Raw genomic sequence first — 14,921 nt, forward strand, 5'->3', positions numbered from 1 at the left:
GCCAAGTGGGTGACTGTTTCTCCCCCTCTGGACACTAATATGAGATATATATTCAGTGTTCTCTTGAAATCAACGAGAAGCCTTTAAAACAAGCACAACCTTAGGCTACAACAGGGTAAGGGCAAACTGGTGACATGCCAAGGGCAAACGAACCAGAACAGTGTGTATTACAGCAATAAACTTGCATTTGCATGAGGTATATGACAGAATTAAAATGCACCAAACTATAAAAACAGGATGATATTTAAGATATCAGGAAAGCAAGACAAAATTCCCTTTATGTTCAGACACTGTCCAGATAAGCTGCACGTGTCAGTTAAGTCACCCAGCGCTCTGTGAGTCATGCTCCTTTCTGACAGTGAAGACTGATAAACTGAGGCGTATAAAGGCCACTGAGTCAGGGGGTAAAGAGACCAACAGCAGAGCCAGGAATTATCATTATAACAATGTGCTTGGGCACTTTGATCAAGTTACAGAACTAGATACAGGCTAAGTCCCAGAAAGACGGGAACTTAGTTTCATTCTTTGGGTCTAGAATGGTGCCAGCAATATAGCAGATACTCAATAAATATGTACCAGATGATGGATTAGACATTTCCTAGCAAAAAGCACACTACTCAAAAGCAGGCTAGAAGTGAACGTGACTGAGCTTTTTATAACTAGTGCAACCACTTTCTCATATGTGAATGCACACACACACTCAAAGCCTGCAGACCTGCGTCCAAATCTGCTGTGCATGGTCATCGGGAGAGAGCCGAGCCCAAATGCTCAGTGACAGCAACTACTGACAAGTGATCACTAATGAGAGAAGCCTACTGACCGTAAGTAACAGTGGTGCGGTGTAGTGCTTCAGCCGTAAAACACACAGAAACACCCAAACGGGGAAAAAGTAAGAGCAACTGGTATCCCATGAACCCAGTGGAGGACTACGTACAATTCCTGTTAAAAAGGGGGAAAAGGTAGGCAGTGGCACCTAGCTTTACACAGCCACCCTCGGTGTCCCCTCCCATGCCAGGAAGGGCAGTTAAGGGGCTCCAAGGCAGCACCTCTCTTTTCATGACACACCCAGCAGAGATACCAGTTAGTTGCTAAGATCCCAATTTCTCATATCATATTTATCACATCGGAGCTTAAAGCAGACTGGGGGGAGGGGGGCCTGCCTCTCAGAATCTGCGGGGCCTAGGGCTGCTCTGCCCGTGGACAGCCAGGCGATTACCCTGTGCCATGTCCACACCTGCGCTGGGCCCCGAGCTGTCTTGCTCTGCACACAGACTGCAGCTGTCAATGGTTTACACCTGCCCCGACAGTTCCCTTTGATACAGTGTGTGGACTGAGCCTGCTCCTGCTTCACTGATAGGGGGTCGGCAGCCACAGAAGCAGAGGTAAGTGGCAGTATTTTAATGGGCTTCAAAGCGGAAGCAGCCTCTGCTTTTCTGGACATCCGTCTGACATTCCCTTTCCAGGCTGCCAAATACTGCAGGTCCCAGCTAGAGGACTAGCAGCGTGACCCTGGACAAGACACTCCACAAAATAAGGGGCGCTGACCCACCTGATCGCGGGGGTCTCCTGGGGATTTAACACTCAGTCAAAGGAGGTACAGGGCCTGAAGTCTGTTTGGAAATATGGCAGGGGAGGGTGCTGGGCTCAATTACCAAGTGACTACTGTGCCCTAGACAGCAGGGAAGTAGTCAAAGGTACCGCCACAGCCCCAACCCTGGAGAAAAGGGGACAGACCTGAAGAGAAGCAGCTGCAGCACAGTGTGATCAGGGCAGCCGCCGAGAGCCTGCGGGGCAAGGACAGACCGGAGCATCCCTAGTCATTCTGGAGGCTTCTCTGAAGCCACACAGTAACACTGCTGGAGGAGGAAGTGGGGGAGGAGGAAGTGGGAGAGAATGCGCCCAGCAGGTGCCAGGTGCTCCAGAGGGGATGGTGAGCAGCTGGCACGGTCCCCGCTCCGGGTTCCTTGTGGCGGAACAGGGGCACGTCTAGGAGAGCAGCCATGGAGGAGGCTGGAGATTTCAGAATGAGCCTCCAACCCACAGGACTGAGCAAGTTTGACAGTGCGACAAAAGTGACTGACCTGCCAGATGAATAAGCTGTCCCCAGGGGAGGCAGGGGTCTTGGGAGTTCCAGTCACTCTGGCAAGTGGGCAAGGAAAAGATCTGGGGCCAGGACCCAGGGAGCGCCCGCCACCAGCCTCCTCGGGCCCCAGGGGGTGGGCTGGAGCCTCCCAGACAGACACGTGAGCCAGCCACAGAGGGAAGCTGAAGGCCGGCTCCAGGAGCCACAGAAGCCTCCCTCAGGCGCAACCCCAGACCCCAGCCCAGAGGCCCCAAGAATAAGGGTGTGGGCGCCAGAGAAATCGGGGCAAAGCCTCTGGGCACTCACTTCTATACCTCCTCCCATTCAGTGCCCCATACCTAACAACTGAAATCAGAAAAAAGTCAAAGTTAAGTAAACAGCAGCAGATTCAGAAGGGAGAAATCACAAACAGACCACCTAAAAAGCAAAGAAGAGATTTAGAGGCTTCAACTTAACCCCATTCAAATACTGTTTTATGTCACACTCAGATCAGCCACTAGCAATAACGACCATTTATTAAATGCCAGCAGACATTCTACCCTGGACAAGAAACTCTGCAGACAGTCTCTAATTAGACACTCAAACCAACCCCATGAGACTGGGATTATGCCCATTTTCTAGCCCAGCATGCTGAGGCTCAAAGGCTAGACAGCACGCAAAGTCTAAGTCCTAACACAGGATGAGGCTTCACCTCGTGGGAATAACACACAGGCGGAGCAGGGTAAATGCGGTCACAAGTGCCGACACAGGGGCACCTAATCCGAGTACGTCTCAGAAGACACCCGGGGGGGCTCAGACCTAAATGACGAAGAGTCTCCCAAAGAAAGAAGGAAGGAAGAGCATGTGCAGAGACCCTGAGATGCAGAGACCCTGGGGAATAGCAATGCACTCTAGAGACGAGAACTGGCAAAAGCAGAGCTGGGCAAGTGAGAAGAAAGGAAGCTGGATGCTGAAATGCTCATGATGAAACAACAGGATGCCCGGGAACTGCTTTAAAACCCTCCAGTCCTCGCCCCCCACTGAAAAAGAGAACAGGGATGTGTGGAAATCAGTAGGAGTGGCAAAATACCCTCACTGTTGAAGCTGAGCAGACAACGGTTCATTACATAATTCTCTTATTTTCATGTAATTTGAAACTTTCCATAATAAAAAGTTTTGGGGTTTTTCCCCCAGAAAGAAGGTGGGGTGGGGGCAAGAGAAGGAAGCTGGTGCCAGATCGTGAAGTCCTGCACCCAGACTGTTGATGCAAAAAAAACAGGTCACCTGCCAGGCTCTGTGCTGAACACTCAAGTGAAGATTCACGTAATCCTCACGGCTACCCCACGAGGAGGGACTGTTCACGCCACCCTGCAGATGAGCAAACTGAGGCTAAGAAATCTGGCCAAACGTCTGTCTGCTTCTGGACCAGGCCCCTGAGCACGAATGCCAGCCGGGAGCTGGAATTCATCCTAAGGGAGATGGAGGGAACCACTGAGGAGCAGCCAGTCGGGTGTCTACTTTGTAAAGCTCCCGGGGAACTGCAGAGTGGAAGGTGGTGTCCCCATAGGACACCAGTGGGGAGGCAGCAGCACTGCCCCAAGCAATAATGGGGGCCTGGGCACCGGCGGCAGCGGCCAAGATGGAGAGGAAAGAATAAGAGGTTTTGAAGAGGTGGATCAACAGATCTTTGTCAGCAGGTGTGAGGATTGGGCACTCGGCTGGACAGGACACCCTGCCACGAGGAGCAGGTCTGGTGGCATGGGCGGGACTTCAGTTTTGGACTCCTTCCGTCTGAGAGGCCTGAGTTCAGCACAGATGTCCAGCAGGCACTATGACACAAGGGTCTGGCTCTCAGGGGAGTCCAGGCCAACTGGAGTGACGTGTCAGCGGCAAATGGCTGGCCAGCGAAGCAGCAGAGGAGGCGAGATGGCCCAGAGCAGCACGGACCGCAGGAGAGAAGCCCTCGTTATCTCAGGGCTCTTCCCTGGCTCACACCGGCCACGAAGAGGACAAGACAAGAAAACGGGGAGGCAGAACGCCAGCTCCTTCTGCACTTGTAATGACGCGCTTCCTTTCCCGCCGTCAACGTGCAACGCACCAGGAAGAAAAATGATACAGGACAACTTCCCTTCTACCACACGTTTCTGGACGAGAAGAGAAAATGCCCTTTTCAGGCTCTGGTGACAATCTACAGAAGGCTTTGGACAAACCACACAAACCTAATCATCCCCGAAAAGGCTGCTGTAAGACAGCCACCGAGGGACTAGGATGCATCCCCTGAGGACAGAGTGACTCCTGGGGTGCACCCTCGACGCACTTCCAGCAGCCTCTGCAGCCTGCACGGGGCAGCTTCTAAGCAGGGTTCCTGCCCCTTTAGAGAAAAAGAATGAGAGAATCACAAATCTGACTCCAGGTCACAATAAAGTGACAACTTCCAGAAACCACAACTAATAAGCAAACACAAAGATGTGCCAAAGCCTCGGTGTGGAGACCACTTGGCATTCCAGGGGCATCACGTGAGTGTCACGAACTTTTACACTTGGCGAGTCACAGGAGGCGACTGCCGTCCAGAGAACCTTTGAAAGGCAATTTTCCATGAAGGGCCTGGAGGGCTGCTGCTCTATTCTGGTGTCTTCTGAGATGCTCTGCAGCGGACACAGCAGCACACACGGCAGTTGTGCTTAAGAAAAGTCGCTGGAAAAGAGCTAGTCTCCTCACTGCCCAGGTCACGTATTCACTTCCATAACCACAGAAACGCATGAGCGAGCGCACCGCTGCTCGCCAAGTGAGAGCTGAAAGGGGCTGGAGAGCCCATCCGGTCCAACTGTTCACTTTACCAACGAGGATGCGAGAACCCAGAGGGGTAGAGCCACGGGCACGATGCACACAGCTGGACGGTGGACAGCCAAAACCGAACCCGAGGCTCTCGAAACCTCTGTCCAGTGTTCTCCTGACTGCACGCTGCCTCGTGAAAGCTTTACCAGCGGTATTAAAAGGAATAAGAGTTAACACCACTGCACGCTCGATACACAATGGGCACTGCTCTAGGTACCTCGGGTGTATTAAACTCATTAATCCTCACAACAGCCCTGGAAGGTCGAAGCGTTATTACCTATTTTTGACTGACTCGGAGGCTGAGACAGAGAGACATTATATAATTTGTCGCAAGTCATAAAGCTGGGGGAGTCAAACCAGCAGAGTCCGACGCCAGAGCCCTGCTGGTAACAAGCACCCAATTTACAAAACGGATATAATCTAAATGTTTGTTTTTACACCAGCCTGAGTGTGCAAACATTTTCCTAAAGAAATAACGCTAGAAATCCCAGACTAGCCCATGACATTTTTCCCACCAGGTAAGAAGACTACAGACCAATCTGAATTCTGAGCTCTGGGAGGAAGGCGTTACGTCAAGGGGAGGAGATTCCTCCTCAGTTTGCACCGATGGTCTGCCCAGGGGGAAAGCCAGCTCTTCTCACCTCCTCCTCTGCCGTCCTCTCACTCCTCCTGGTGGTTTCTTCCCAGGTCCCTCACCCGGCCTCAAGTCCCACACCCCATCTGAACCCCAGCACCAACACCAAGGTCAGCCCTTCCTCACCAAACTCCCAATCCCTCATCCCCACCTCCAGGTTTTATGAAGGAAGAGTCCCCTTCCCACTAATGCATACTAATGTACGAGTTGCTGACATCTATGCACAGGCCTCCTCAAGGGGTAAAGTGTTGATTACCTAAAGGAATCTCCCATTTGTAGTTTCAGAAGAATATACTAAAGTCAAGTTTAGGAGGCTGTGTGATAGAGTGGAAATCACTGGAAGACAGGCCAGCACTGCCTGGGAGCCTGTCCTCACCATGGTTTGTTAAGATAATAACACCAGCTCCAAGAGAGGGTTTACTCTGTGCCAGGTAAGTGTTGTGCTCATGTGACCTCATTTAGTCACAAAACATTTTTCTGTGGTGGATACAACCATCATCCCCATTTTAGAGACTAGAAAACTAAGGCAGAGAGGTAAGCCTCACAGACGTCAGGAAGCAGAGCTGGGATGTGAACTAAGCTGGTCTAGTTCTGGAGCCTACGTTCTTAACCACTGAGCAACACTGCCACCCCACGATAAACACACATGTACACCATCAGTGTGCCCGGGCATTATAACTACCATGTATATTGCACTTGCCACATGTGAGTGATCCTAAGGCATTTTACATGCATTACTTCATTTAATCCTCCCTGTAATACTGTGATACAAATACTAGCATTATCCCGTTTTACAGATGAGGAAACTGACGCTTTGAACGAGCCTTTCCCTTGTTCAAGGCACAGAGTAAGTGTGGAGCTGGATCGTGTCTCAGGCAGCCTAACTCCAGAACCTGCATTCAAGTTTTGACATTTCTGGCTGTACCTTCCTTTACTGCTGAATCCAATGGTATCTAGAGATCCAGGAGATTGGTTTTGTTTGGCTGTTTTTTTCTGTGTGACTGTGTTACTCTCTGCTCTTTTCATAATAGCTGCCCCAGTATCAGGGCTTGGGGTGGGGAGGAGGAGAAGGGTGTAGGGTTCTAGGTTGGCCAGGGCAGCCAGACTATGGTCAAACTCACTATGCGAGCAAGTTCATCTTCTGAGAGAAAGGGAGCTATGAGGGTTAGACCGAAGTGAAAGGACACCTCTAAGAATGGTACCCAGCACCTCTACCAATAATAATGACAGTCAAAAACAGGGCCTGATCCTAAGGCATAGTGATTAAAGTTTGGGGGGCATTTAAGTGATTTTTTTTTCCTCATTATGTTCTGAATAAATCTGCATTCCCTGAATGAGAAGGGGGTGGGCCTGGTGGTAAGGAAAACACTAGGAACAGAAATTAGTTACTGATAATACACTGAGCGGGAGACTCCCTAAGAGGCTGGTGGAGTTGACACTCCTCTTCCCAGACCGTTTCTGCAGTACTGCCAACAGGACAGCTGCCACAGGACACCTGACATCAGCTGCTGTGGCTCAAATTAGCCTGACCCAGCCAACTCCAGGAGACTTCTACCAAGTCCCGTTCCCTCCTGAGCGCTGGCTGTCAACCCGGCTCTCCTCGGGCACAGCGGGTGACAAGTGGCAGAGATAAAACTGCTAACCTCAGCCCTCAAAGAGCTTATCATCAGTTCACCAACTGACCTCGCCCTGTCCTTCCAAATTACCCTCCTGGAACCCAGCCCTGGCCTCCATCACAGGATCTCGGGACGCTCCCTCATCTACACGTAGCACAACCAGATTTCTCAGGGACGGCCCCGAATGGAAGCGCTCTTATCCTCCTTCATCAAAAATACAAGCATGTAAACCACAAAAGGGGTTGTAAATTAAAAATTCAACAGAAAAAGCTTTTATTTATTTTTTCATTCAATCAATGAATTTTAATTGAATGCTTATTGTGTACCCGGAGCCTTGTGAGGCGCTGGGGACTCCCTCCAGGGAACCAGACAGAACAGTCTCTCCCCTTAGGGACCTTAGAGAGGACAGGGTCCCTAAAGGAAGAGGCTCCATGCTGCAATTTTTAAAAATCCTACCCCTGTTAGCTCCATGATTTCAAAACATCAAGAGCACCTTCAAGGCAGGATTTGCGGGACATGAATGTCACAGTAACTTAAAGCCGCTAAGTAACCAGATTCAGATGAGAACAGTTCAGGAGGGCAGACTGGAGGAAATGTCTTCAGACTTTCCAACCGAATATGCCTGGAATGGAAGGTCACTCTTTCTCTGATAGAAGTGAAAAACTAAGCATGCAAAAACAAATAAAAGTCTAAAAAATAATAATAATAAAAATTAAAAGATTAAAAAATAAAAGTCAGAGGCCCCCAGGCCCGTTTCCCAGCCCTGGAGAAAGTGACACCTCTGGGGCCTTTGCTGCCTCAGTCATCACCACGGAGAGGCTGAAGTCTTCATCAAGAAGACCTCGTGAAGTTTTCAGGCAAATACACAAGCTGCCTTATGCCACAAACAAGTGAAGAACATCAAAGCCAGAAACAAAAGCCTGGTGACAGGACACTGGGCGCCTTCGGAAAGGGGCCTTCAGAACAAGCTCAGTCTAACTCTCAGCATACCTGAGCATAACAAGCGATACAAAGTCTACACTCGCTATCTTACAGCAAGGACAGCGCTGATGCCAATTATTTTTTGCCCTCGCCAAGAGAGCTTGTCATCCCTCTACAGGACAATTATCTATAGGTGCACAATAGTTAAAAGCTAAATTCTTTCCCCAATTCAGCACAGGAAAAGTGCTGCTCACAGCAATTTGACATCATTTCATTAGATTAGATTAATTTTTAAATGTGTTAGCCTAACAATTATGCCAATTACCATGTAATTAATATTCCAACTGACTTTACGAAAACTACAAAATCCCCTAAAGAAAATAATTAGTCATTAAGCGTGAACGAGACTTCTCTACGGCAAATAGCACATAAAACCAAAAGCTCATCACGTAACGGGTGGTATCAAAGCCTTTCCCACACTTCCTTCAACTCTTAGCCAACAGGGCAGAAAGCTGACCCTGGCAAGTTACCCCAAACTCCACTTAACATATTAACGCACTTACTCTTTTAAACTCTTCGAGGGTAAAATGATGAATGATGAAGGCTTTTGACAATTAAAAAGCTCTTTACATTTGTAGGAGAGGCAAGATAAACATACATCACTGTTTGCTGCGTCCATGTCCTCAGCTGGAAATTAGAATACTGGCTTGTTTCTTGGGGCCACTTCTTGAGTTTATTAAAGAAATGTACATAAGGCACCCTCTCCCTTTTTCCTGCCTTTCTTCCAAGGTTTGAAGTACAGCGTTCTTACAATTTGCCTTAACCCTTCTAAAGTAAGGTAAGGCGTAAGTAAGCAAAAGTCAGGTAGAACACTATCTGCCATCACAGCAATAAAAAAACACGTTTTCCCTGCAGCCCACCTTTGAGTAACTGGCCAGGGCTACTGAGCCCCAGAACAGAGTTGTGAACCCATTAGCAGCCTCAGCAGGAAAGAAGGCAGCGGGTGATTAGTGATGTCTGCCCTGGGCAAGAGAGACAGTCTGAGGATCCATGTACCATGTATCTGCCGTCAACATCCTTCTGTAAACCACTAAAAATCAGTAAAATGTGATACAGATTCATGAGTAAAATAGATTAACTGCTTCTAGAATGAAGGTTAAAGGGGGGGGGGGGGGAATGTTTGCTATTGTCAAAAACCTTAAGGCAAATTGGATTACAGCATCAAGTTTTAGGGAAAGAACACTGACCTCAGTCAGGAAAGGCAAATTCTAGTCTAGCTACAGAGCCATGAGCAGGTCAGTTCACTGGGCCTTGGTTTGCTTGGCGATAAAATAAGGAGACAAACTAAACATTACTTACTCATTCTCTTTATTTCATCAATTAGCGGTACAAGAAGTCCAAAATCCCCTCTCTGCTGGCACACTAGGGAGCTGGGGGAGGAGCAGGGACTTTACAGGAGGGCACCAGGCCAGGACATGACCAATACCTCTACATCTCTCCCACTATTCATAAGGGATTTACTGTCGGTGACAAATTTCTACCTTTTTAAAAAAAATTTATTTAACCATAGTTGATTTACAGTATTGTGTTAGTTTTAGGTATACGGCTTCAGAGTCTTTTCCATTATAGGTTATTATCAAATTGAACATAGTTCCATGTGCTACACAGTAAACCCTCGTTGTTTATCTATTTTATATACAGTGGTGTGTATGTATTAATCCCATGGTCCTAATTTATCCCTTCCTCTCTCTTTTCCTTTTGGTAAATGTAAGTTTGTTTTCTACGTCTGTGAGTCTATTTCTGTTTTGTAAATAAGTTGATTTGTATTTTTTAGATTCCACGTATAAGTGATAGCATAAAATATTTGTCTTTCTCTGCCTGACTTACTTCATGTAGTATGATAATCTCTAGGTCCATCCATGTTTCTGCAAATGGCAATCTTTCATTCTTGTTTACGGCTGAGTAATGTTCCATTATGTATATATACATCTTCTTTATTCATTCATCTGCTGATGGACATTTAGGTTGCGTCCATGTCTTAGCTATTTCTACATCTATTTTCAACCTGCAGTATCTCCAGGACAAAAAGTTCCATGTACATAATATTTCTTTTCCTTTATACAACTTCTTTTCCACCTGAGGACAAGGATGGGGGCCAGGGAGTTCTATTTTAATACTCCATTAGATTCAGTAAACAATTAAAACTACTTTCATTCAAAAGTTAAGTGTCATCACTTCAATTTAAAACCAGTCGCTTCCACTGGAGTCCCAGGCATTCATGGTTTCAATATCAGCCTGAATCTTCCCACCACTGAAAAGTCTCCATCACTCGAGCCTATTCCAAGATCATTACCCACTGGATCCATCAACATAGCTTCCTTGTCCGAAAAGCAAAAAGCAGGACCCTCTACCACGAGTCCAACCAGAGTAAGCTGCACCATGCACCTACAGATCAGGTCCCACCCAATCACCAGGTAAATGTTCATGTTCAGATGCCCAAGAGTGCCCCTTGGGAAACAAGGATGCTCAAATGGGACAACCTGAGCGGGGAGTGTTGTCTGCATGGAGCCAGAACAATCTCATGTCTGGCCCTGGCAACCACAACAGACATCTATCACTTTCTGTCTGCCCTGCATCCCCTTCTGCCTCTATCCAACTCCAAGGAGCCCCAGTTCCTGTGCTTCAGGTGATCTGCACTGCAATCAGAGAATCCCACTTCCTGAAACCAATGAACTGTCTGCGTAGACGGGGCCACCTACCAAACAGGGCCAGAGTCCATTTCCAGGGCCTAGTGTGGACACCTGGAGATCACCTGGTATAAGGAACATGTAAATCTACAACCACCAGTCTGTATTTTCCACCACTTGGAGACATCAGGCCAACACAAGGAAGCAGGCATAGAGAGGGCCAGAGAGTGACAGGTCCCCCCACTACTTGGGCCCTCTGATCCTCAAGGCTGAATTGGGTTTCTGTTGACAGCAGCCTAGAGCTTGGAGGGCAAGCCTCATAGGCTAAGCGTACACGTCCAAGGTTCAGGCTCCTTCTGCGGCGCCCCACGACAGTGAGTCTCAGGCTCAGCGGCCAGGGTTCCACTTCAAACCAAAGAGTGCTAAACACTCCCACAGACACACTCAAAGAAAACAGTTCCACATGCTGGAAACACTGTCAGGCTCATCTGTCACCTAAGACATGAGAGTGAACAGAGCCACAGAAAAGAGGAAAAGGACGCTGGGTAACTGGAGGGAGCAGAGCAGTTCACAGCCAGTAACTGTAAGAACAACTATCTCCAGGGAGGTAGCACAGCTAATGGGAAAAGCTTCCAAAATCAGTCCAAATATATATTCTCGTTTTCTATCAACAGGGGGAAAAAATGCACAGCAACCTGCAGCACCCAAACAAGAGGAACCTGTTAGGAAACGAGCTGTTTCCCGGTTTATGAGCCTAACTTTTCCTGTTAGTTTTACACTGCAGCTTAGTCTCCCCTTCACAGCTGTCCGAGGGTCTACACCACGGGCCTGCCAGCTGCAGGAATCCAGGGCCGGCGGGTTCAGGGAGAGTGTTCAGAACAGTCTCCCTCAGAGCGGGGGTCAGTTACTGGAGAGGAGAGACTAATCTAGCCAACAGTTCTCTCGTGATGTTCTTCCAGCAGCAAGGGAAAAAACAGTCCAAGCAACATAAACACCGCGAGCGGCTGCACATCCACGCCAGCAGTCCCGAACCTTTGGGGCATCGGGGACTCCTCTGAGAATGCGCTGAACGCTGGGAAGTCTTCCCCAGAAAAGCACACCCATACCACGACACTCTGCATGTGATTCCAAGGCGTTCATAAGAGCTGCTCCCTACACGCTCAGTGTCCAGGTTAAACACACCTGACTTGGAAGTTTTTTAAAAATTTAATTACCTGAGCATCATGATGAATCCTCAAAGACTTCAAAGGACTACATCACATCTCAGAGGGAAACTCTAAAACTTCCAACTCTAATCCCACGCCGAATCAGGAACAGAAAAAGAAAGGCAAACTGACCCTCACTTTCTGCATTTATGAAAATAAGTAAGAAACCTTGTTTTTTCCCTTATTAGCTCCACCCCTGCCATGTTGCCCTTACCTTGTTTGACCATTTATACGCTTGAAGGAGCTGACTATAGAGAGGAGTTTTGTCCTGCACAGGATCCAGACTCAGCAGCCCGCTGTTATGAAGAGGATGGTTCTCAGAAGGCTTGCCTACCAGGTTGCTCAGACGCTCCAGCTCACTGAAAAGTAAACAGATAAGGCAAATAAACCCACTGAGTCCACTAAAACTCCAGTGCTGAGCCAACCACACTGGACAAAGGCTCTTCTTCAAACTCTCCATCATTAGTTTCTGTTTGAAAGGTTAAGCAGACTAGGGACCCTCGCAAAAACCTCTCACTGGGAGTTCATCTTATTTTCCAACTGAGTGCTCCAGTGCCATTCCAAAGGAGAAAAAGAGGTAAGAGCAATGAAATCAAAAAGACTCCCAAAATCAGGATTTATCAACTCAAACTATTATTCTCTGCAGGGGGGAGGAGACTTTCTGGAATTTCAAAATACGGCATTACACTGCTCTTCGCTCACAGTTTCAGACCCATGTACAGATCACTACATTTGGCAGAACAGCAAGTACCTGAATAAATGATGATTATTTATCATTCACAGAGAGAGAGATTTGTACGTGGTGCTTCACAGATGGTAAACTTAACAAAACAACGAAGAGATAAAATAAACAAATGGAAGGGGAAGACACCACCAAGGGGGCTGTGTCACTCACACACATACACACACTTCAGTCTAGCAGGAACACTCCAGACGAGCTCGGGAAAGGGAGCCAACAGATAAAGCACATTCCAGGAGCACGTTCTGAGGGGCCAGTCCCAAAGTGTCAACAAGACTCTCCAGGAATAGTTTCTCAGGACACATTCACTTTGGAATCTCCAGCCCCATTCTTCTTGGCATTGCGGTATAAAGATTTTAAAAGGCAACAGGGTAATGTAAACATTCTTAAACTTTCCAGAATGGTGAAGGGTCACAAGACCCTGAACATTATCAAGGGAAGCCAATCAAAGAGAAGACAGGAGAGAGGAAAGAACAACCAGTGCGTCCCCTCCAGCAGGAGAGTATTAACTGGCACCGCGCCAGAGAACAGCAAGTGAGTGTGGGAGTTGAGGAGGGGTGTGTGATTTCCTGGCTTTCCCCCGGCATGAGGACGGCAACTACTTAGAGAAAAAAATAAAAATAAAAAGAGGCTCCCATCATTTGGTCACCACCTCCTCTTACATTCTACCTCCTTCCATCTGGTTACTAAGGAAACCAAGTTGAGGGGGAAAAAAAACCCCATCCACTCCACAAATCAGAAGCTGACGAGCTCACCAAACACATTCCCCTGGAGAAGTCAGTTCTGAGGTAAAAAGCAAAAACCCTGAAATTCTACCCTCCCTGGGAAGGACTGAGTCTCACAAGGAAGGGAAGGCAAGTTCAGGACATAATCAATGAAAGAGTGCCTACTATGTGTCAGGCATTTTACAAACATCCTCTCACTTACTTCTTACACGACACTTACAAAGTAGAAATAAAGGAGATGACTTGTAAGAAGCAGAAGGAAATGTACAATCCTTAACCCTAAAGGGCCACAAATTAATACTTGTTGGGAGGCAGAGGGGAGGTTTAAGCGTAAGTGATTAATTAAGCTGGTTAAGCCTGAGATTAGGTGTCTCTAGAGGAAGGAACTGAACAGGAGCAGCGAGAGTGGGAATGAAAGTACTGACCAGGTGGTTTCAGAGGGAGGAGGGGACGAGAGAAAGATAGATCAAGGTCTGCTTTGTCGTGTTTGGGGAGCGGGGGCGAGTAGAGTTCAGAGCGGGAAAACTGGGGCCAATCAGATCGAATGCACTTGGGCTTGGGGCAGCCCTGAGCAGGTCCTGTTTGTTACTATTTGATTAGACAAGATAGGGCACAGAGGGCCTACAGGTGAGAACCCAGCCATGCTAAGATGAGGAGTGGAAGTTCATGGGCAGAGCACTTCCCCTCGTGAGGAATGGAAGGACCACAGAGGAGGAGACAGCAGGAGACAGCCAGGACCAGAAGGCCGAGAGACGGGAGACGACAAAGCGGGGGTGGAGGATGAGGTGGCCTTGAGGGGTAGGCAGAGGCTTGGAGAGGAGGGAAAGAGAGCAAGGGAGCAAGGAAAAGGGAGAGCGGCCCCTGACTCAGGAGACTCGCGCGCTGTCGGGACAGGGTGGGAGGGCCCCGACTCTGGCCCCTTCAGCCGGTACCTACTTGAGGTCCCGGTTGACCGAATGCAAGTTGTCCTGGAAGTGCGCAATGAAGGCCTTCTCCCGGCCCTCCAGCGTCTCCTTGTTCCGCATGCCATCCTTCAGGCAGTCGAACACCCTGCTCACGCTGGAGCGCAGCGCCTGGATGGCACTTATGGCCTGGGCGAAGGCCTCCAGGTTCACTCCGACACTTAGCACGTCCGCCATGTTGCCGCCACCACAGCCGGCCCTCCAAAACCGGCTTGGCGAGCGAAACGCCGCGCTCACTGATGACGCAAGCCCTCGAAGGACTCTGGGAAATGTAGTTCTCCCGGGGCGGGGCTGCCCAGGTGATTCTTGAGGGCACCCTCCCAAAGAGGGTGTCCACTTTGAACGAATGCGTGGGCAGGAAAGTGATCATCGGGATTTGGGGAAGTCGGGCGGCACTCTCGGCTTTCCTGGTGGTGACAAGGAAATACAGCAAGTTCTCTCAATTTCCCAAACTTGGACTGTTGGGAGTCATATGGAAAAGAATTGCTCAGAGCAATAAAGCGTCCATGGTGTGAAGGACTGAATAGAATGAGTC

At 48.6% G+C, this 14,921-nt stretch overlaps 1 protein-coding gene across 2 annotated transcripts in view; it reads right to left on the minus strand.

The window, feature by feature from the left end:
• The window catches only part of MED27 (mediator complex subunit 27), a 186,560-nt gene extending 171,939 nt beyond the window's left edge, over window positions 1-14,621 (minus strand). Inside the window, exons 1-2 of one of the 2 annotated variants that reach the window (XM_010975389.3) lie at window positions 14,361-14,621; window positions 12,175-12,319 (exon numbers count right to left, since the gene is read on the minus strand). In XM_010975389.3, coding sequence (XP_010973691.1) covers window positions 12,175-12,319; window positions 14,361-14,563 — 348 coding nt within the window. In that variant the 5' untranslated portion in view covers window positions 14,564-14,621. The remainder of the gene's footprint in view (window positions 1-12,174; window positions 12,320-14,360) is intronic. The other variant, XM_064490637.1, reaches the window with a different exon arrangement.
• Between the last annotated feature and the right edge of the window lie 300 nt (window positions 14,622-14,921).

This window comes from Camelus dromedarius, chromosome 10 (genome assembly GCF_036321535.1).
Source record: "Camelus dromedarius isolate mCamDro1 chromosome 10, mCamDro1.pat, whole genome shotgun sequence".
NCBI classification, from domain to species: Eukaryota; Metazoa; Chordata; class Mammalia; order Artiodactyla; family Camelidae; genus Camelus; species Camelus dromedarius.